General features: G+C 56.9%; 1 protein-coding gene across 2 annotated transcripts; it reads right to left on the bottom strand.

The window, feature by feature from the left end:
• Positions 1–1,620: 1,620 nt before the first annotated feature.
• Positions 1,621–20,009, bottom strand: HIP1R (huntingtin interacting protein 1 related). Of its 2 annotated transcripts, XM_066199637.1 has the most exons (32): positions 19,805–20,009; positions 14,819–14,882; positions 14,261–14,403; positions 13,893–13,949; positions 13,586–13,666; positions 13,408–13,484; positions 13,041–13,102; positions 11,840–11,980; positions 11,329–11,386; positions 11,166–11,241; positions 10,849–10,986; positions 10,716–10,774; positions 10,577–10,649; positions 10,071–10,254; positions 9,902–9,990; positions 9,193–9,309; positions 8,647–8,748; positions 8,211–8,405; positions 7,873–8,020; positions 7,499–7,585; positions 7,112–7,219; positions 6,659–6,795; positions 5,988–6,098; positions 5,810–5,868; positions 5,630–5,660; positions 5,448–5,510; positions 4,862–4,962; positions 4,080–4,185; positions 3,249–3,372; positions 3,046–3,107; positions 2,750–2,941; positions 1,621–2,657 (listed from the first exon to the last, which is right to left on the bottom strand). In XM_066199637.1, the coding sequence occupies exons 1-32, from the start codon at positions 19,895–19,897 to the stop codon at positions 2,652–2,654; spliced, it is 3,144 nt and encodes a 1,047-aa protein (XP_066055734.1). In that variant the 5' UTR covers positions 19,898–20,009; the 3' UTR covers positions 1,621–2,651. The 2 variants fall into 2 exon arrangements, with proteins under 2 accessions (XP_066055734.1, XP_066055736.1); XM_066199639.1 differs by lacking the exons at positions 1,621–2,657; positions 2,750–2,941; positions 3,046–3,107; ... (5 more) ...; positions 5,810–5,868; positions 5,988–6,098 and having other exon boundaries at positions 6,704–6,795; positions 7,519–7,585.
• Positions 20,010–20,298: the final 289 nt, after the last annotated feature.

The following is a 20,298-nucleotide window of genomic DNA, read 5'->3' as shown; positions in this document are numbered from 1 at the left end:
TCCCACTGTTTCTCTTATAGGTACTGAGTACAGTTTTTTCTCGAGTGAAACGTCTTCCTCTCTCCACAGCAAATTTGAGAGTCATTAGCAAATTGGATCCTGAACAACAGGATGTCTTGATGGAGTCTCAAAATAAACCTTTGCAGACACACGGTTTGTCGTTCTGATATTTTTGTCAGCTACAACTAGCACTTTCCAAAAAAGTGTAAGACTGAAGAAAAAAAAAATTAGACTGGACAGTAAGAATAATTTTTGTACAAAAATTCCCTTAGATTACATTTCAAGTAAGTTATATAGCTTGTTTTTATTTGTGCTGCTACTTTTTGAGACTTTTGATTACGCTGGCCTGGATGGTTTTAAGTAAATCACAGCAGTGGGGGTAAACAAGTTACATTTAGCCACAGTATCAATCTCAAAGCCACATTTTATTTTTGAATTCTTTAAATATAACCAAGCCTTTAAGTAGGACTGTGGCTGGACTGAGGGTAGTGAGAGTTTAGAAGTTTGCATTCTTGATTAATCAGTATTTCCGTGATGAAATGTGATGGTGTGAGTGGTTGGATGACGTCAGCCTCCCAGCAAATATATCTTTATCACTGCCTATAAATAGCCCTTGAGCTACTGCAGAAAGCACTTCCTTGAGAGAAAAGGGCTCTGAAAGAAACGAAACTCAGCAGGGAGCTGGCCCCTGTCACTGCTGTGTCATTGTCATTTGATGTGACAGCAGCCACCCGAGGGACACGGCAGTGTGACCCAAGGCACAGGGAAAGGCTGAGCAGGGAATAAACCTGCAGGAGCTGCAGGATCAGAGCAGCTGCTCACCTCACCCAGCAGCACCAGGGTAACACCAGGGCCCATCTGGGGAACGCACTCTGGCCATACAACGAGCTGGGAAACCAGCACCGCCACTTGTGGCACTGCCCATAAACCTCAACAGCCTGTGATCCGTAACCGCAGAAAGCTTCGGGCACCACCAGACTGCTACGTAACTCCAAGAAACACTGGAACACCTCAGAAATGCGTTTACCTGAGACGCAGCCACTTGTAATCCTTGCTCACTGCTTTACAGCCTCGTGGCAGTCACGGAGGTGGAAGGCCCGGGGTTTTACTGTGGCTTTTATCAAGTTGGATTGTAATCGGGTCTGAGGGTAACGAGGAGTGGCGTGTAAATGTTGACAGAGCATGACAAGGACCCTCGCAAGTCACCACCTAAACTCAGTGCAGCTGTGCTCACCTTGTCATGCTGATCTCTAAATGCTTGTCTTATCACCCATATGATATAATGTATCATAGACAGCTGCCTACTTTATCTATATATATATATAAAATCTAATAGATATGCAACATGTATACAGTATGTGCTAATATATAAATCACCTATATTGCCTATCATATATCTATAATAATATAATTATATATAAAATAGAATTATCTCTTATATATTACATTTTTTATATAGTGCATATTTTATGTATAGGTACATAAAATATGCAAAAATGAATAGATATATCTATATCTATATATATCTATATAGGAACAGGCAGAACCATAGATACATATGGCTACACATATAGAGAGCACTCTCTCTCTATATATATATATTTATGTGTATGTATAGATATATTTATGCATATTTAGCTAATTTACTGCCTCTCTCAAGCCCAGTTTCCTGCACCCAACCCTGTCATGGCCCTGGCCCTGTCATCAACACCCTCCCCAACAACAAAGCAACACAAAAGTATTTTAAATATTGCTCCTTTAATAATCTACATCCTGGCAGTTGCTCCAAGGGAAGACACAGCTGACAGGATTTTGATTCTGCCCCCGCATCTCTCCACATCAGTAATTCCTTATTGCTGCAGACTTCTCTAGCCCCTGGCTCCCGTAGGCCACGGTTAGATTTAATTCTGCTAATTATCTTAAATATAAAACATAATGCAACCGATCCCTTGACATTGCTGTAGTAATAAAAAATAGAAAAGGAAAAAAACGAAAAACAAAACCAAAAAACGTTTGTATCCTTATTGCCAGTGTGTGTCAGGAACTGTTTTTCCCTAAAAGCCCTGCTCCATGTGCTGGGGAAGGCGAACGTTTCCCTTCCTGCTGAGGGCTGAGCCCATGCCAAAATGAAGTCAAATATTCCTCAGGCTGGAAAAAGGGGAATTTAAAAAAATGGTTGCAAGAAAAGCCCACCAGTTTCCTACTGTAAAACCAGTTCACAGTTCTTGGAAAGGGTCTGAGCAGTACAGTAGAGCTACATTTACTGAAAACTTCTAGTGCTGATAGAGTCCTTAAAAAAAAAAAAAAAATTAACCCAAATGAACCCCAAATTAAATTAAACCGGGAGAGCCGGTTGGCAGGCGAGGAGGAGGAGGAAAAAGAGGAGGAGGAAGAGAAGAAGGAGGAGAAGGAGGAGGAGGAGGAAAAAGGAGGAGGAGAGCACTCAGCAGTGCTCGGGGAGCGCAGGAGCCCCGCCACTCTACAGTTCAGAAAAAGAGGAAAACCAAAAATAAAATACATTCCTTAAAAAAAACCCCATCCAGTCTGGGATTGTTTGGGGGCCGGGCGCCGAGGAGACCCCGCGCGGGAAGGCACAGCAGCGCGAAGGCAACGTGACGTGTGGGGCACCCCCAGCCCTTCCCGGGGCCTCGCTACGGCTGCAACGAGAAGGGGACAAAGGCAAAAAGGGTCACAATTTGTGCCGACAACACCCCCCTGGCCCGGCTCACGGCCCACACCCGGGCCCCACCTGCCCCAGGTCGGGTTTCTGGGCAATGGGAGGTTTCTTGAGGATCCCTCGTCGCGGGGCCGGCGCCGGCCTGGCCTCCCCGTCCTCGGGCGCGTCCTCGCAGCCCCCGGCCAGGACGTAGTGCTGCTTCCTCAGCTCGCCCAGACGGACCCGCTCGCCCTCCAGCCGCTTCTCCAGCTCCAGCACCTTCACCTGCGCCCAAAAAACCATCCTGGGGCCTGTGCTGGGGACACGGGGACCCCCACGGCGGGGCCGGGCCCGTCCGCAGCCGTGCGGGATCTGCCTCAGGGCCCTACCTGTGTTTCCATCTCTTCCTTCTTCAGCTTGATGAGGGACATGCCCGAGAAGTCCATGGTGTCTGCGGGGGAAAGCAGGGCCCCTACTGAGCGCACCCCTCACATGCTACAGCAGAGCTGGACGGACGCCTCGGGGTGTTCCCCAGGCCACAAGGGGATTTGAGGTGGGTTTTTTTTACCTTTTCCCTGCAAAAAGCCCTCACCTTTCTCCTCTATCTGCTCCTGACCCGACTTGGTGGAAGCCACCACGTTTGCTGCCATCTCGTTGACGTTGCGGGAGCACTCCTGGAGCCTGGCCAGGTTCCTGCTGCTCTTCTCAGCCTTCACCTGCAAGGAGCACAGGAATGGCTGTGGGTGCCCGCCACGACCCCCCCGTGGAGCTCCAGGGAGCCCCAGGACGAGGCAAAGAGCTTTTGGGCACGAAAACCTGGGAGTGGAAAGAACGGAGGGATGGACAGATGGGAAGGTTTATCCTCGGTGATCCCATCATGGCCAGACAGAGGTGATCCCTGCAAAGTCCTTCAGCCCCAGGGCACCAAACCGGCTCTGCTCCCACCTGAGCCAAGCACTCAGTGAAGACACAGCTCTGGTTTTTTAACCGTGCTCCTAATTTTAAAACCATCTGGTGTAAAAATCCCTATGGATCCCCCTCCCCCCGCACCTGCGTCTCGGTGTGCTCACTGAGACCTCCACCCCCTCACTTCCACCCCCACCAGCAGGAAAGGTGGCAAGGACCAAAGTCCTCCATCCTCAATCCCAGCTCCTGCAGCTGCGTTTCTGGATTTCTTGGTAGCTGTTAACATTTTCTTTACATAACCAGCTTGACAGGAGGAAGACGGGAGGTTTTCCACATCTTCATTTCCAAGGCAAGCCTCAGGTGTGGGAATATTAACACACGGATTAAAATCACCGACTGGAAAATAGCAAGAGCTTCCCCTCTCCCTGCTCTGGGAGGCTGCAGGATTGGCAGGGAGGATGGGAACACCGTGGGACAGGATGAGGAGACACCCAGAGGATCCTGCAGGGACACCCACCTTGGAGGCAGCCACCAGCTGGGCTGTGCTGGCAGCGATTTCGTGGGAGCAGACGATCAGTTCCTCGTATTTCCCCGTGTGCAGGACGACCCTGTCCGCAGACTCCCTGCGGTGGGGGTCAACGGGGGATTGTGTCAGAGACACGGCAGAGCAAGTGCAGATTATTTATCTCCTGCTAATGCCCTCAGAGAGCAGCATCTGGATCCAGCAGCTTTGTAATTACAGAATCGTGGAATTGTTACAGCTGGAAAAGATCTCCGAGATCTTCCAGTCCTGCTGTTATCAAAGCTCGTACACAAAGCAATTATTCAGATCCAGGCGATTTGGGCAGAGGCAGGATTTCGTTTTCATAATGGATGAGATTTTTAAAGCTTTGCCCAAAAGACCCCCCCCCCCCACCACAACATTTCCTGCACTGGCACAGGGAACACCCTGCCCCAATCCCAACCACGCCATCCACAACCATCTGAGCAGGAACCGGGACAATTGTCCAGGACTGGGCAACCCGGGGACTTGATTTCCCATTTTGCAGACAGGGAGGAACTGCCATCCCCAGCTGGGTGACCACGTGATCCAACCCAGGCTACGATTCTCCATGAGGAAATCAGCAATGAACCAAACTGAGGGTCCATAAAAAGCCAGCAAAGCTCTCCATAAGGAGCCAGCAGTGGTGCTCCGTGATGCCTCAGCAGTGGGAATTTTGGATGATGGGGTGACAGGGAAGCACGAGCCAGCCCTGGGAGCTGTGTCCCAGGAAAAGCTCCTGGCCTGGGGGTACCTACACGAGCTGTGTGGCTCCCCAGCCCACGGCCTTGGAGGCGGAGATCAGCCCCTCGGTCCAGCGCGAGTTCTTGGCGTAAAACTCCTGAGTTGTTGCTGCCCCCTGTTGTTATGAGAATATTATGGCCTGGATTAACTTGTGTCTAATATACAACCACATATAAATCCCTATTAAATATCCATATAAATCCGTATATAATATCCATATCTATAAACTATAGAAATTAATATATAAAACCGTAAATCAAGGGAGCGACAGCATTCCTGTGCTCTTCGTGCTGCTCTTACTGACCTGCTTAAATAATTGACAAGAAAAACAACATCAGTGTCCCGAGCCTACAAATCTGAGCTGGGTTTGGTTTAAAACACACAAGTTTGGGCCATCATCTTTAGATGGGCAAGGCTTTGCAAGGGTGACAGCGATTCCTGCAAGGGAGCACAGGGCTGAGCAGCCCATCTCCAGCAGCTGGGACTGCCAGAGTGCTGCTAACATGGGAACCCAGGAAATCCAGAGTGTTTCTGCAGTTTGGGGGAAATTCTCCTGTATTTCATGTCAGCACAAAGAGAGAAGTGTAAGGGAGGACTCACCCGGCCACTTTCCACTATCTCCTTCTGTAGGTTTGTAGATGTTGTTACAAGAAGTCTGATAGCCTGGAATGAAGGAAAACGGGTTTTGGGGTTTGATGGGGGTCTTACAGAGGAGGATTGATGCTGCTGCTGGTGGGAGGTTACAGTTTTGTGCACCCCAGATGGGTTTCTGCAGCACTGACCTTCATTAGATCCGTGCAGGAGTTCAAAATCCTGGAAGGAAGCAAGAGAAAAGTGTTCAGCATCCAGGGAAGCTTTGGCCTCAGAAAATGGTGCTTTTTCTGACACCAGCCAGCCTGTTCTGGAGCAGAGCACAGCCCAGCAGGACACAGACCTGTCACACATCCCTTCCCAAAACTCACCGCTCATTCACTTCCAGCTTAACCCCAGAGCTCTCGTTCCTGGCCTGGCTCATCATCTCCTGTTGGGAAACACAAGAGGAAGGGTTGGATGCCATGTTGGGGTGAGAAAGGTAGAGGAGTGACGGACACTCTGCGACCCCAAGGCCCCAGAATGGCCCATCCTGCAGCTCTGTCTCACCTCTATCCTCCTGACAGCATCCTCGATCGCCTCCGAGGTGCAGGCCATCTCCTTCTCAACCATGTCCCCCAGCTCCTCCTGCTTGATGTCCAGGCTCTTGGGCCTCAGCTCCTGCCAGAGGAGGCAGCAGGCATGAGGAGGTTTTAGGCAGAGAAACAAAAGGGAATATTTATAAGGAATAACTACAAACCAAGATATCCAATTCCTTCGTGCCCCCGCCAAATAATTGAAGCTGCAGAAGCAGCCTGCAGAGGTGAAGGCACATGTGCCACCAGCTGGCAGCAAATGTGGCACGGGGACCTCAGAGGTCAGAAATGCCCCAAATCAAGGTGACAAAACTCCATCAGAGGAGCAGTTTCTGCTCCAGAGGACTCTGGAGAGCTGAACAGTGGTGTAAAGGGAAAGACTAATAGGGGCTTCACGAGGAGAAATATCTGAAAGACGGGAAGTTTCCTTCCACAGGGGTTACTGGGCTGAAAGACTTCAGCTGAACGGAGGGTGGCCAGCTCTACGCACCACCAGTGGTCAGTCTCAGTGGTCAGAAGCTGAGATGGCTCAAGGAAAGCACCAGAACTTGTGGGTATGGGGGACAAACCACCCCAAAGTGTTCCCTGGGACCCACCCTGCCAGGCACGAGTGGGAAGGTGGCTGTGCTGGGCTCCATCTCCTACCTGGGCCAGCTGCAGGACCCCTTGCAGTGCCCCCCGCACGTCCCCCAGCTCGGCACTGCCCAGCCTCTGCCTGTCCTTCAGCTTCTCCAGGTACTCCAGGCTCCGCTGGCCACACTCCCGGCACGTCTCCGTCAGCCCTGCGGAGAGCACAGCTTGGTGCCAGCCCTGGCTGGGCAAGGGGTCCCTTCATCCCAGCCCTGCCCACCCTCATCTTCCTCCTCCCCTCACCCACCGCTGAGCACCAGCAGCGTCTGGCAAATGTCTTCCAGGAGATTACAAATGAGCAATGTGGCCCAGGGATGGGCACTAGCGGGCGGGGAATTTTGGGAAGGGAAACACGAGGAATGTGCTGTCCTTGGTAAAATCTGCCCCTGGCGGGGGGGGGGCTTTGGCATGGCCTCCCTAAAGAAAAGGCCCATGAGAAGAAATCCCCCCAGCACCCCCTGCGCTCACGGTCAGCGTGGTCCGTGGGGGCCAGGTGGGACGTGGCGCTGCCGTTGACGATGGTGTCGGCCGTCAGGTGTGCAAAGAGGGCCAGAGCCCCCACCAGCCCCGCAGCATCTGCCAGAGACAGCACAGGGTCAGGAGCTGCCAGCCCAGGGCACCCCCTGCCAGGTCCTGGGGGCTGCAGCTCGTCCTTGAAGGCACTCAAGGATCAGTACAAGACTCAGAGAAGTTGGGATTGACCCCTCCAGCTTGAACCAGGACACGGGAACCCCCCAGCCCCACCCGTGTCCCTCTGTCACCAGGGCATTGCTGCTCGCTGATGGCACCAGGGGCTGCTGGATGTATGGGAACACGAGCAAGCTGGGGGCAATGGCAGTCCCCAGCCCCAGGTACCTGCCATGGAGGCCACGTACTGCGCGTGCCCCTTCTCCAGGGCATCCGTGGACTCCAGCGCCGCCTGCGCCCGGCTCAGCAGGTAATCTGCAAGGAATTGCATTTCCTTAGCACGGCCAGGCTGGTGGGTGTCTGCACCAGCGCTGACTCCATGAGGCACCACGGAGTGGAAGCGTATCCCTAGCTGGGGAACAGCACCAAAATCTGAGCAAAATAGTGCCGAAGATGAGAGATAAAAATTCATCCTGGCAAGTCCGACCCAAACCACCTCAGGCACGATGGAAAAAATGCCATGGGAGAGCTGAGATGCAACATTATCTGTCCAGGAGGGAGAAGGCACAGCGTGTTTCAGCCCCTGGATGAGCAGGACATACCTGGGGAGCTGGTGCAGCGGAGGTGCAGAGGGTCGTCCAGCTTGGCCATGGCATCACGGAGCATCTCCTGGGCTTCTCTCACTGTCTCCTGCAGGACTCCAAACTGGTCCTCCAGCAGCTTCTGCTGCAGGCTCTGCTCCTGGTTGCTCTGTGAGGCAGGAGGAACGGGTGAGTGGCACAACATCCCCAGCAGCAGCACATCCCTCGAGAGCCCCTTTCCAGGACTAGACCCAACCATCCCTGCACTGTGATATCCCACCAGCTACATGAGCTGGCACCCCCCAGACATCTCACCCCGGGGAGCAGAGGGGCAGTGGGCTCTTCACACAGCACTGTACCTTCTCCAGGAGCCTGCCCTGGAGCTCTCGGATCTCCCTCGTGGCCTTGTCTGCCTCCTGGCTCAGCTGCAGCTCCTTCTCCTCGACGAGGCCACGTGTGGACAGCAGCTCACACTCCTTCTCGCTCACCGACCGCCTCAGCACCTCCTTCTCGGCGTGCAGAGCATCCACCTGGGCACTGAGCTCCACCCCTGCCTGCCATGGGGGGCCAGGACCCGCTGTCACCCCCCTGTCACTGCTGGGAGCCCAGCAGGTTGGGGGGAGCTCCGGACATGCCCAGCTCGTGACACTGATGGGCTGGGCCCCTGCTCAGCCCTGTGACAGCTCCTCGGGCTGCTGCTGGACCTCTGGCTCAGCAGTGGTGGCAGGTCCATCCCCCTGTGGCAGGGCTGGATGGGGACCTGGGCTCGTGCTGCCCCCCCAGCCTCCCCCGTACCTGCTTGGCGTGGCTGAGTGAGCGCTGCGCCTGCTCCAGCTCGTCCCGACGGGCGTCCAGCTCCTGCCTCAGCTGCTCCATCTGCAGGCTCTGGTCCTCCAGCTGTGCCCACACACCGTGCCCAGGGATCAGCCCCTGCCACGCCCCGGCCCTGCCCAGCCCCGGCCCTAACCGGGATGGAGGGGACGAACCCAGCCATGTTTGGCAGGGAGGGGGTTTTGGGGTCTTGGGCAGGGAGTGTCTCCTGGAAGGGCTCCTTTGCCCACGCCAGGAATTTTGGGAGCAGCCCCCATCTTGAGTCCCAGAGAACGAAAGCACTCAAACCCATCCATTTGCACTGTGGCATTCTCTTGGGGGAAGAAAAGGCAGATTTGGGCGAGAGGAAATGAGTCCTATATCAACACCTTCCACCTAAGAGGAGCCAGGGCAACTCTTCCTTGGAACCAAGGCCAAACAACCACCCCTTTCCCTTGCTCCCAAACTGCATTTCCCAGGCTGGGGAGGGCTCAGTGCTGGCAGGGAAGCAAGGAATGATGCAGAGCTCACCTTCATCTCGGCCTCTCGCTTGACCTGCTCCACCTGAAATGCCAGCTGCTCCTTGACACGTGCCACCTCCTCCTGGCTCTGCTGTGTGACCGTCAGCTGCTTGGCGGTGTCAGCGTTCTGTGGGGGGACACGGGGCTCACACGGTGCTCCCAGGGGGACCCTCACTGTCCCCACACCCATTCCAACCAAATAATTCAGGGGATAATTCCAAGATGCCTTTCTCCCAGCATCCGAACTGCTGGCTGCCAGTGGACGTGGATTCAAGGGGTGCCTCCTGCCTGGTGCTCAGAGGGTGACGGGACCAATGCAGGCACGAGCCACACCAGTGGTGGCACAGGGACAAAGGGACAAAAGCAAGACCAAAAAACCCAAAGCAAAGAACAGAACAGGTGAGTGGCACAACTGAGACACAGGATCCCCATCACCAGCATATCCCTGGGGAGCCCCTTTCCAGGACTGGAGCCAAGCATCCCACGATTGCTGGTACAAGTGACATCCCACCAGCTACACTGGCCACAGAAACCAGCAGAAATGGACCAAACAGCAAAACACCCCAAAAAACAACAACAAAAACACCCGAAAAGATCATGATAGAAGAGGGAAAGGGTGCTCAGCTCTGCCCTGGATACCTCAACCCCAAAAGGGAGGGATTTAATTCTGGGACACTGCCCTCAGTGTCAGTCCCTGCCAGCAGAGGCAGCAGTGTTACCTTCCTCAGGAGCTCGGCGTGGGTGTTGATGAGCTCGCTGTGCTTCTCCTTCAGCTTGGTGTAGCGGATCTCGGTGGCGTTGGCTTTCTCTGCAGGGGTGAGAGACCCACAGTGACCACAAGGACAGCTCACGGGCCCTGGCCACCACAGGACACCCCAGGGCACCTACTCTCGGCCTCGGCGCAGAGTCGCTGTGACCTGTCGCTGTCCTGCTTCACCCTCTGCAGCCTCTCCAGCTCATCCCGCAGCTGCTCGTTGTCCACCAGCGCCTTCTGCTTCTGCTTGCGCTGCTCCTCCACCTCTCCCTCCAGGCTGTTCACCTGTGCCTTGAGCTGGGTGATGTAGCGCTGCGCCTGCGGGGGTCACCGGGCATTGGGGCACGGCCCTGCCCTCCCCAACACCCCCGTGCAGGTGCCCCGCTGCAATCTGGGCAAAGCAGCCGTGGGATGCACAGGAAAGATCTCCCCTCTACCCCTGCAGTCACTCTGCCCCTGTTGATAACATCAGGGCAGCAAGGGACAGGTCTCACATGCCTCCACCCCCAGCAGGAATCACATCCTGGCACTGGGAGAAGTCCCAAAACACAACGCTGGACGCCAGGACCCCACTCCTGCTGCATCCCTTCAGCACCCCATCCCGTCCTCCCAGCCCAGCTGCTCCCCAGCCAGCCTTTACCTCCAGTTTAATCTTCTCCATCTCTGCACGGAGCGTTTCCAATTCCTTCTTCAGGCTCTCGATCTGTGCATCCCTGTGGACACAGGCAGGTTGGTCCCACGTGGCAGCAGCCACTCGCCCCTGCTGGCTCCCCCCGTACCTGTCGTCCCAAACGCCGTTGGGCGGCCCGAAGGTTTGCTCAAACAGATCCGAGGTGATCTGGGGAAGACAGAGGGTGCTGAGCTGAGCCAGGACACAGCAGCCTGCCCCCCATCCCAGCGCCAGGCCCCCACCTGTGGCTCCGTGGTGGAAGTTGTGCTGATCTCTATGAGGTTCTCTGGCTCCTCATCCTCGGGGGCTTCCTCGGGGATGACGACCACCGGCTTCACGTGCTCGGCCAGCGCGGACGCCCGCAGGAAGTTTGGGGGGCTCTGCAGGGACAAGAAGTTGTTGCAGCTTTGCAGGGGGTTCAGGAACTGCAGCAGGCTGAGTGCCAAGGGAAGGGAGGGTGACAGCACCAGAGGGTCCCTCTGCAGTGTCCCCAGACCCCAAACCCACCCAGGGGGGCACCCACAAGCTTTCCAGAGCACCACACCAAATCCTGCCATACCTCGGGCAGCCGAGGGATCTGGATCAGGCGCTTGAAATACAGCATGTCTGATGCCTTCTTAAAGAAGTTTTTAAGGCTGGAGAGGAGGGAAAGACAAAGGGGAGATGAGAGGGGGCTTGGATGGAGGGAGGGGAGCCCACCGCCCCACCTGGGCCCTGGTTACCTGCGGAACTGCTCGTGGAAGCGGTCCCGGTGGCCCTGCAGGGTGTCGGCCGGCAGACCTGGGTGAGGAGGGACAGCTGTGACTGAGCCAGGGATGCATGTGTGCTCACATGCACCCAGACCCCTCCATTACAAAAGCCAGCAAGGTAAAAGCCACGAGGGAGAGGGATGTGAGGGGTCAGGATGGGAGTGGGGTGTTCCCATCCCTGGTACAGCGATCAGGGATGTGGCACAGGGAGATGTGGGTGTGGGAACTCCGGAATACCCACAGGAGGCTGCTGGCATGGTGCTGCCCAGCGATCCCATGCAGGGGGGTGGCAGGCCAGGGCACGTGGGTTAGAATTAATCAAGAACAAGTCCTAATTCCTTTATCTGGAATGTCTGTGTGGGATGGATCAGGCCCCTAGAGCAGGCACATGGCGATGGATGCCTCAATCCACAGCAGCCTCATCCCCAGCTGCAGAAGCCCACCCCGGGAAAACACCAGCACGGAGCACACCCCCGGGACTCACAGGAGTGCAGCTTGAACATTAACTTGACCGAGTAGTGGTAGAGGTGGCTGCAGTCCTGGATGACCTGGATGAGGGGGGCCAGGCGGCACTGCACCGCCGACATCTGCGACACGGCCATCGAGGTGTTGAGCTGCCTGAAAACTGAGGGGAGCCGTGTTTGCAGAGCCGCCCGCGCCCGGCCGTGGCTTGATCATTAACCACGGCGGATGTGGGGCAGGGGAAATGCCAGGGCTGCTGCCCTGAGCTGAGAACAACCCCACTTCGAGCAGCAAAAACATCCAAAGGCACCACGCTGGCAGAGGGAAGGGGTGCTCAGCTCTGCCACGCATACCCCAAGCCCAAAAATGAGGGGTTTTAACCCCAGGATGCTGCCCTCAAGCTGCTGCCTCAGGACACAGCTGGGGAAAGAGAGAGGTTTTGCTCCATTCTATTTAATCATGCAAGGATCTGGGAGAGGATCCCAGGGCAGGGGACGAGCCCGGTGGCACCGCAGCCTCGCCTGCCCCTGCTCGGAAACAGATCCCTTCCCTTGGCAGGGATCCAGGCAGCACATCCACCCTGGCTTCTTCCCTGCACAGCTTTAAAGTATTTATGAATATAAATTCTCTGTATAACTGGGTCAGGAGGAGAAGCAGGAGGCTGTTGGGAGCCGGGAGCACAGTCTCTCCTGCTGTGCCCTGTTTTCCAGGACAGCTCTGTGCTCCTGACTCTGACAGAGGAAGAATCTGCCACCTCTCTAAGCCATCTGAAAATTCCTAAGGAGGTGAGAGACATGAGCAGGGGCCTGCAGCCCTCCCTAGAGGCATTTCAACGAGGGGAAATGAGCCTTTAAAAAGAACTACAGCCCCGTTCTCGGCTTCAGAGGGACAGACGGGATTTGTGTAATGCATATGATTAATGTGGTTGTACAAAAAAGAAATAAAAACATATTTCAGAGCAGCTCTGCTCTGAAAACAACACCGCCTTGCTCAGGTGGGTTCAAAGCAGCCACATGCTCTAAATATTTTCCTACAACTGCCTCTACAGAACTTCAACAGGGGAATCCAGCTGAGAAACCACCTCAGAAATCTCATGGGAGGAGGAGGAGGGACCTGAGCCTCCAACCTCGGCCTCCCGGAACTCCATTCCCGACCAAAGAGTGAAACTATTGCTCAAGAGCCCCGGGGCGAGCGGGAGGGACCTGCCCCTGCCGCCTCCTCACCTGACTCTGACAGCTTCAGCTCACAGTCCAGGTAGTCAAACATCTCAACCGTCAGCTGGAAGCTGCCAAAACAAACCGAAACTCCATCACTGGACAGCAGAGACATCTTTGCTCCAGCTGCTCGTGTTCACTCAGAGTCCTCATGATGGCAAGGGTTCTGACTGACAAGAATTTGGGGCTTTTTCTCCCTGCATTTACACCCCACAGCGCTGTGTGGGTGCAGGAGGAATCAGGCACCATCCAAACAGTTCGCGAAATCCCGGTGACTGCCCCGTCCTGGAGTGGTTTCATCAGCAGGGCACTGCCAGCTGGGGGTCATGGAGCTGGTGACCACACCCTGGGCACGGAGTCCCACCAGGACACTCACATGTTGTTCACATCTGTCCCTGCAGTCTTTTCCAGCACCTCATCCGACACTTCAAGGCCCGGGGGGAACTCGGGATGCTTTGGAAAAGGAAGGAAAAAGCCATCAGTCGCGGCTAATATTCTTACTGGTGTGGCACATCCCCTCGTTCAGGTGGTGCGGAGGTGGCAGAGGGTCTCACCTTGACGTGGAAGGAGATCTTGGTGAGCAGGAGCCGTGTGTAGATGCTCACCAGCTGCCCGTACCTGTCGTGCAAATGGCCCTGCAGAGACACCAGGGGAGACAGGGGGAATCCACAGTGATGGAACCAGATCCAGCAGCTCCCACACGAGCCAGTGACCCGTGCCAGCCCTGTGGCTCCACCACGCACACAACCATCACCCAAAGAGCCAGCAGGTTATTTCAGGTAGTGTTTCACCCTCTCTGTGCCCACAGCGTTCCTCAGCAAACCCCCAGGGAGGCACAAACCTCCACTCCACCCCACTCACCCAGAGGTCCCCCGTCTCTCGGATGTTGCTGCGGTACCTCTGGCAGTCCTGGAGAACCTGGGGACAAAAAATGAGAAGGATGTGGCACAGTGGGGCTGGCTGTCTGCCCTGATGCTGGGGAAGAGGAGGGATCCAGCCCCTTACACCACTGCAGCTCTGGGAGAAGCTCCAGCTTTCCCATGGCACCCAAAGGTGGGGGATTTGCACGGGGAAGTTTCAAGGATGCGAGACAAGAGTGCCCCACAGCCTGGGAAAAGGTGGCTGGCGTAGGGAAGGGATCCCACTCCCTGTGCAGAGGGCTGCTGGCAAGAGCCAGAAATTTCCCCCTGCCAGTAAAGCAGGAGGGACGTTGCTGAGGGGACACTCACGTTGGGGTGGCCGTCGCGCAGGACCTTGTGCAGGACGTGGCAGAACTTCCAGCTGAGGATGGCACTGCTGGGCAGGGGCAGCCCGATGGCGTAGGACCAGAAGGTGAACGCTCCCTTCTCGTGGTGTGTCCCCAGGATGATCCCTTCCAGCGCAGTCAAGGCCAACTGGATACACACACAGCAGGGGACAGGCCGGGCTGGGTCTGTTCTCGTTCAACTTTCGTTGAAAAGGGGAAAGGCACTGGGTGCCCCGTGAGCACAGGGATCACCAGCACAACGCTGCACCCCCAAATACAACGCCCATTTGTTATTTTTGGGCGCACCTCCCCCTGCCGAGGGCACACTGGGGCCTGCTGCATTTTACTGCCAAAGAAATGCAATTTTATTGCCCTGCTCATTTGCCTTTCCACTAAAGGATGAACCCGTGTGATGCCAGCCCCCAGCTAAGCTCTGCGGGGATATTTGTCTCCCAAATCTCCTGAGGGTCCAGCACCAGGGGGTGACACCCCCACACCCCAAACTCCTCCGTGCTGTCCTGGGAGCCAAGGAAAAGGATACGGCGGGCGTGTTTCTCCTTCACTGGTGCTTCCTGTGTGTTTATGGCTTTGCTGATGCTGATGGCCTGCAAGAGGAGGGCAGAGTGGCTGTCAAGACATGGTGTGACCCCCATGGCTACCCCGACACCCCAAAGTGCAGTGCTGATGCTTTTAGGGAATACCCTGAATTTCAGAACACATTTGTCACCTCAAAGTCATTTGTAACACGTCAGAATAGGCCTTTTCATCCACAAACAAAGCATCCATTAAATCCCCCCCCCCTCCCCATCCCCAGCAGGATCTGTCAGGATGTGAGCACTGCTGCTGGTGCTCCCGGCTGTCCCTGTCCCAGGAAACCAATTTTTGCATTTTTGCAGCCTGAACTCAGCGCCGTGCCCAGGGAACATTAAAGCACAACAGTGAGATGCCAAATTCCAGGGTTGTTTGTGTAATCAAAAGGAGCCTTTGAAACACGGGGGAGGGGTTTGGGTTCTTTGAGGATGTTGCTGTGCGCAAACAGCACGTGGGGAAAAGCAGCCCCCAAGCAAGGAGGGAGTGGCAGCCTCAATGCCCATCTTGATGGAGCAAAAATCCAGAGCAATGTGATTATCAGAGGAGGATTATCTACATTTTGATACGTTTGATCACAGCACACTTTCAATTAGGAATTTACTCCAAAAGATGACTCCAGACTGGGGTCGGTTGCATCTCCCATGTGTTGGTGGGCTGCAAATCCAAGTCGCTGTGTTTGATGAGGATCTTCCTCCTCCTCAGACACAACTGAGCTGCTTCACCCCTGCAGGAGTGCTTAGGCTGTGCCTGTGTCCATGAGCCCTCTGTCACCAGCAGAGGAAAAAGGTCCCAGCTGGGAAGGCAGGAAGCGGCCCCGCTGCCAGCACTTGTGCCGGAAGAGGAACTCGGTCCCTCCCTGCAGCTCCACAGCCCTAAAACCTTATAAAAACCCCATCTACCTGCCCAAGAAAGCACCTGCCTCCACATGGCTGCTTGTCCAGGGACATCCCTGAAATTAGGTGCTTTCCTGAAGGAGGAGGAACCTGACTCCGAGTTATTGAGTGCTCCTGACTTATGCAGGAGGAATCTGACACCGAAGGGGCAATGTCAAAGGTGTCCATGCACCAAACCCACCCCAAAAGAGCCTAGAACAGCTACCCACGAACTGACCATGACAGCAACAAAACCGTGAATCATCCCAAAGAGTGAACCTGTCCCAAAAGGCTGAGCTCAGCTGCTGGGAGAGGGGCTGGCCTTGCCTTTCCTGCACCGGCAGAGTCCCGGTGTTACCCCGCCATGTGGGGCCGTAAAGCAGCAGCGGAGTTAAGCCGGTGACTTGCTGTAATCCTCTTATCCCCAAAGGTTAATGAGCCTGGAGTGCCCAGGAACAGGCACTTGCAGCACAGCTGCCTCTCCCAAAGTGCCTTCCCAGCCACCCAAAAGCCTGGAGCTGGCAGAGGCTGTGCCCTCTGGGGCAGCTTGGCCGGAGAGATGTGCCACAGGTCCTCAGGGATGCCAGCACCTCCCACGGGATCCTGACAGAAAGGATGGTTTATCATGGACCAGGGAGCAGCCAAGCCAAGGGAAGGAAGGATTTGGAAACGCACCTTGCAGCAAAGAGCTGCTGAAGGAGTTACTGCATCTTTAGTGAGGTGTTTTGCATAGAGGCAGCAGGGCAGACACATCTCCCAAAGCTGGAGTTTTGCTGCCTGCCCTAAGACAGGCGTGTCCCAGCCCATCACACTCATCCTAACTCATAAATGTTGTCCCCCATCCCCAGGGACAGGACCTCAGCTGCTCAATGGGCTGGGACCCTGCTTGTCTGTCCCCAAACTGAGCTGTAATTCCCACTGGCAGTGGTGGTTTTATTGCCTTTAGTCTCACTGATAGCCTGACCAGCCAAAATTCAGCCCAGGAGCTGCTGCTGGAGAGGGTGGTTTCATCCTTGGTGATTCAGTGCAGAGGTTTCACCGAGCCATTTCACGTCCAGCACAAGGACTGGACCCACGCAGGGGCAGCCCCAGCCCACCCACAGCACCACCATGAGACACTGCGTCCAGCATGGTCCCAAATAAACCTCAGTGGCCCCAAACCAGTGCCAGTCCCTCAGAGCTGCCAGCCCAGGTGTGCCTTCACTGCCTCCAAGCATCAGGCTGGCCAGGAGACCCAGGAAAATGGGATGGTGGCACCAGGGATGGGCACGAGGACAATGCTGCAGCCTGGGACACATCTGCTGTCAGGATGCTCCTGCTGGCTGCCTGGCAAAGCCAGCCTGGGGAGGATGGCTCCAAAATGGGGAGATTCACCCTTGACCCAACCTCTTGGGACACCACTGGCACGTCCGGGGATGGGCAGGTCCTGGTTGTCACTGCAGGTGCACAATCAGCCTGGCCAAAACTTTGATGCAATCTGTGGACTGCTCCCCATCACTGACAGGCGGCGGGGCGAGGAGCCAACCCCAAAACCTGCCTGGCTGTGGGCTGTGGGGAGCCCACAGGGTGCAGCCCCAGAGCTTTGCTCACAGCCCGCACGTACCAAGCCGGTGACTAAAGCCAGGATCAAAGCACCCAAATGAAGGAGCACAGTTTAACATCCACCCTTTCGTTCCAGGCTGCTTTTAATTAGGGCTGGTCCTCCTGCCCATGGCTCCCCAGAGCCCTGGCAGCCCACGGGGTCCCAATCCCCACCTGGCAGGTGAATGCTGGGTCCCAGCACGATGCCACAGCAGGAGAGATTTTTTGGCAGCTGGGAAGCTCCCTGGCCAGGCAGCACGAGAGCTGTCAGAGCAGCTGAGCTACGAACTCCAGAGCTCCCTTCCCAACACTGCTCCCTCCCAAATTACACCAGGAAAACACCACTTGGCAGTTACACACAATGCGATCCTGCAGGTTCCAGAGCTCATTGGATTTTTAACCTTTTTGTTTAAGAAAAGCAAAAACCGGCAGCAGAAGAAGACAAGTTTTTCCTCCCGCCAGGCTGCCGAGCAAGCGCCTGCTGTGGGATGGTGATTTCCTACTCCCCACACACGGCTTCTCCGAGGGGGACATCCACATTACCCTGACACAAGACATGGAAAAGCATTTTCAGGGAAAGCAGGTGACCTTCATGTCACCCACAAGGACCTGGGGTCACAGCAGGGTCAGCAACTCCTGTCAGTAACCACAGACATCACCCAGGCCCTTATAGAGGAAAAGGTGCCAGAGCTCTGGATTCTGGTACAGAATCCTCAGGCAGCAGAGGGGATGTGCCACCAGCACCTCTGTGACACTGAGATGAGGAGGGGACATGCCACCAGCACCTCTGTGGCACAGAGATGAGGAGGGGATGTGCCACCAGCATCCCCGTGACACACAGGCGACCGGCAGCCGGCTGGGCAGCTGCTATAATTAGAGGTAAAAGGCAGATCAATACTCATGTTCTGACACTGAACAGTTCTGCTCTCCCTGAAGCACCCCTGCAGGAAACCACACCAGGATAAAGCACCTTTAGGACAGTTTTTAGAAGCTGTTGTTCAGGTGAGCTAAGGGCAGTGAATGTGACCATCAGCCAGCGAGCCTGGGGTCAGAGAGCTAAAAGCCCAACGACCTCCTTGCCCTGCATGTGTCTCTGCCCACAGCATCCCCGCGACTGCGTGGATTTCCAGAGGACAAGTCCCAGTGAAAAGCCCCAAATGCCCTGGAAGGACGGGGAAAGGAGGGCCCGGCTCCTGCCCGGCCGGCACGGGCAGCCCCCGGGCGCACGGGGCAGCGCTGCCGCCGCGATCATTTATCAGCGGTGCCCAGTGGGACGACTGAAGGAGAAGCGTCCAGAGGGAACCGGAATTGCCGGTTTTTATCGTGTTGCTCCCCAAACTCAGCAAGCTCCGTTTCCTACCCAGCACCGTGACCCTGCGAGGCCTGAAATTCCCACCTGCCTCCGCTAGTGCTCTCCGCGGCCAAACCAGCCCAGGGGCTGAGGAAGGAACCGCAAAGCAAAGGGGCAAAGGGAAAAACATCTGTGATAAATGCACAGCCTGCAAAAGCAGAGGGGTCAGAGGAGGCATGTGGGAGGGCACTGTTATTTTTGCTGGGGCAGCAGCGAGCACGTCACTCTGTCCATCCCTCTGTCCATCCCTCTGTCCATCCCTGCCCATGCTGTCTGAGTACTTCATTTCCCACCAGCCATATGCCAGCCCCATCAGTGCCCGACCACTGCCCACCCCGTGGGGGCCACAGGACTACGGACACCCCGGCCAAGCCGGACACGATGGGGCACAAACGCCTTTGGGCTTTGTTTCCACTCTGCCACTCTCCGTGGGTGCAAACAGCCCGACCCCCGCAGGGTGACCCCGCGGGTGACCCGGAGCCGCGGGGCAGGGGTGAATCCATCCCCGGTGCGAAACACTCCCCGGTGTCACTGGGCCCGGGGCTCGGCGGGGATGCGGAGATGCCCATTCCCGGGGCGGGGGGCGCGGGGCATCCGCGGAGCCCCCGGGTTGGGCCACGCTCCCGCCGACACCGTAAAACTTTCCCTGCGTGCCGCCGGCCGTGTTTACCTGCGATAAGGCCCGGGAGGTGCGGGGGGGCGCACCGCCGGCGCGGGGCCCGGCTGCCCGCGGGGGCGGCGGCGCACGGCGGGGCCGCGGCCGCGGGGACGGGCGCGGGGGCGGCGGGACGGGCGGGTGCCCACGCGGGACCGTCCCGCGGCCGCGCCGGGAGGAAGCGGCGGCGCAGGTGGGGGCGGGGGAGAGCGAGGCGCCGGCACCGGGCACGGACGGGCGGCCGCGGGGACGGGCAGAGGGACGGCGGCCGCGCTGCCCCACCGGCGCTTCCCCGGAGCCCGGCGGGGACCCGCGCCCCCCATCCCGTCTCATCCCACTGCACGAGAAGCTCAGCGCGCCCCGAGGCGATGCTCCGCGGAAAGGGCCGGCCCACCCCGTCCCCGAGCCGGGAGCAGGACCAGAACCGAAACCGGGACCGTAACCGCGGCCCCGCCGCCCCCCTCCCGCCGTCCTTGCCTGGCTCTTGTCGAACTGCTCCCGCTCCGCCTCTAGGCTGTGCCCGCCGCGGCGGCTCAGCACCCGCGCCGGCACGCTCTTGATGCTGTTCATGGTGGGCCCCGGTCCGGTATCCGCGCTGCCCGGTCCGGTATCCGCGTTCCCCGGTCCGGTATCCGCGCTCGGGGCTCCGCGCTCCGGGCAGGAGCGACCGGCGCCGCCCGCCCCCCGCCCCTGCACTGCGCCGCGCCTCCGCCGCGCCCCTGGCGGCCGCGCCCGGAACTGCAGCGCCGCTCCCCCCGCGGGCAGGTGGGACCGGGGGGACACGGAGAGGGGACATGGACACGGAGAGGGGACATGGACACGGGGCGGGGACACGGAGAGGGGACATGGACACGGAGAGGGGACATGGACACGGGGCGGGGGCACGGAGAGGGGACATGGACACGGAGAGGGGACATGGACACGGGGCGGGGACACGGAGAGGGGACATGGACAGGGAGAGGGGACATGGA

The sequence above is a fragment of the Chamaea fasciata genome, unplaced genomic scaffold, assembly GCF_029207755.1.
Source record: "Chamaea fasciata isolate MVZ Bird 193981 ecotype frontalis unplaced genomic scaffold, bChaFas1.0.hap1 SCAF_18, whole genome shotgun sequence".
NCBI lineage: Eukaryota > Metazoa > Chordata > Aves > Passeriformes > Sylviidae > Chamaea > Chamaea fasciata.
This window is presented reverse-complemented; position numbering and strand designations above follow the sequence as displayed.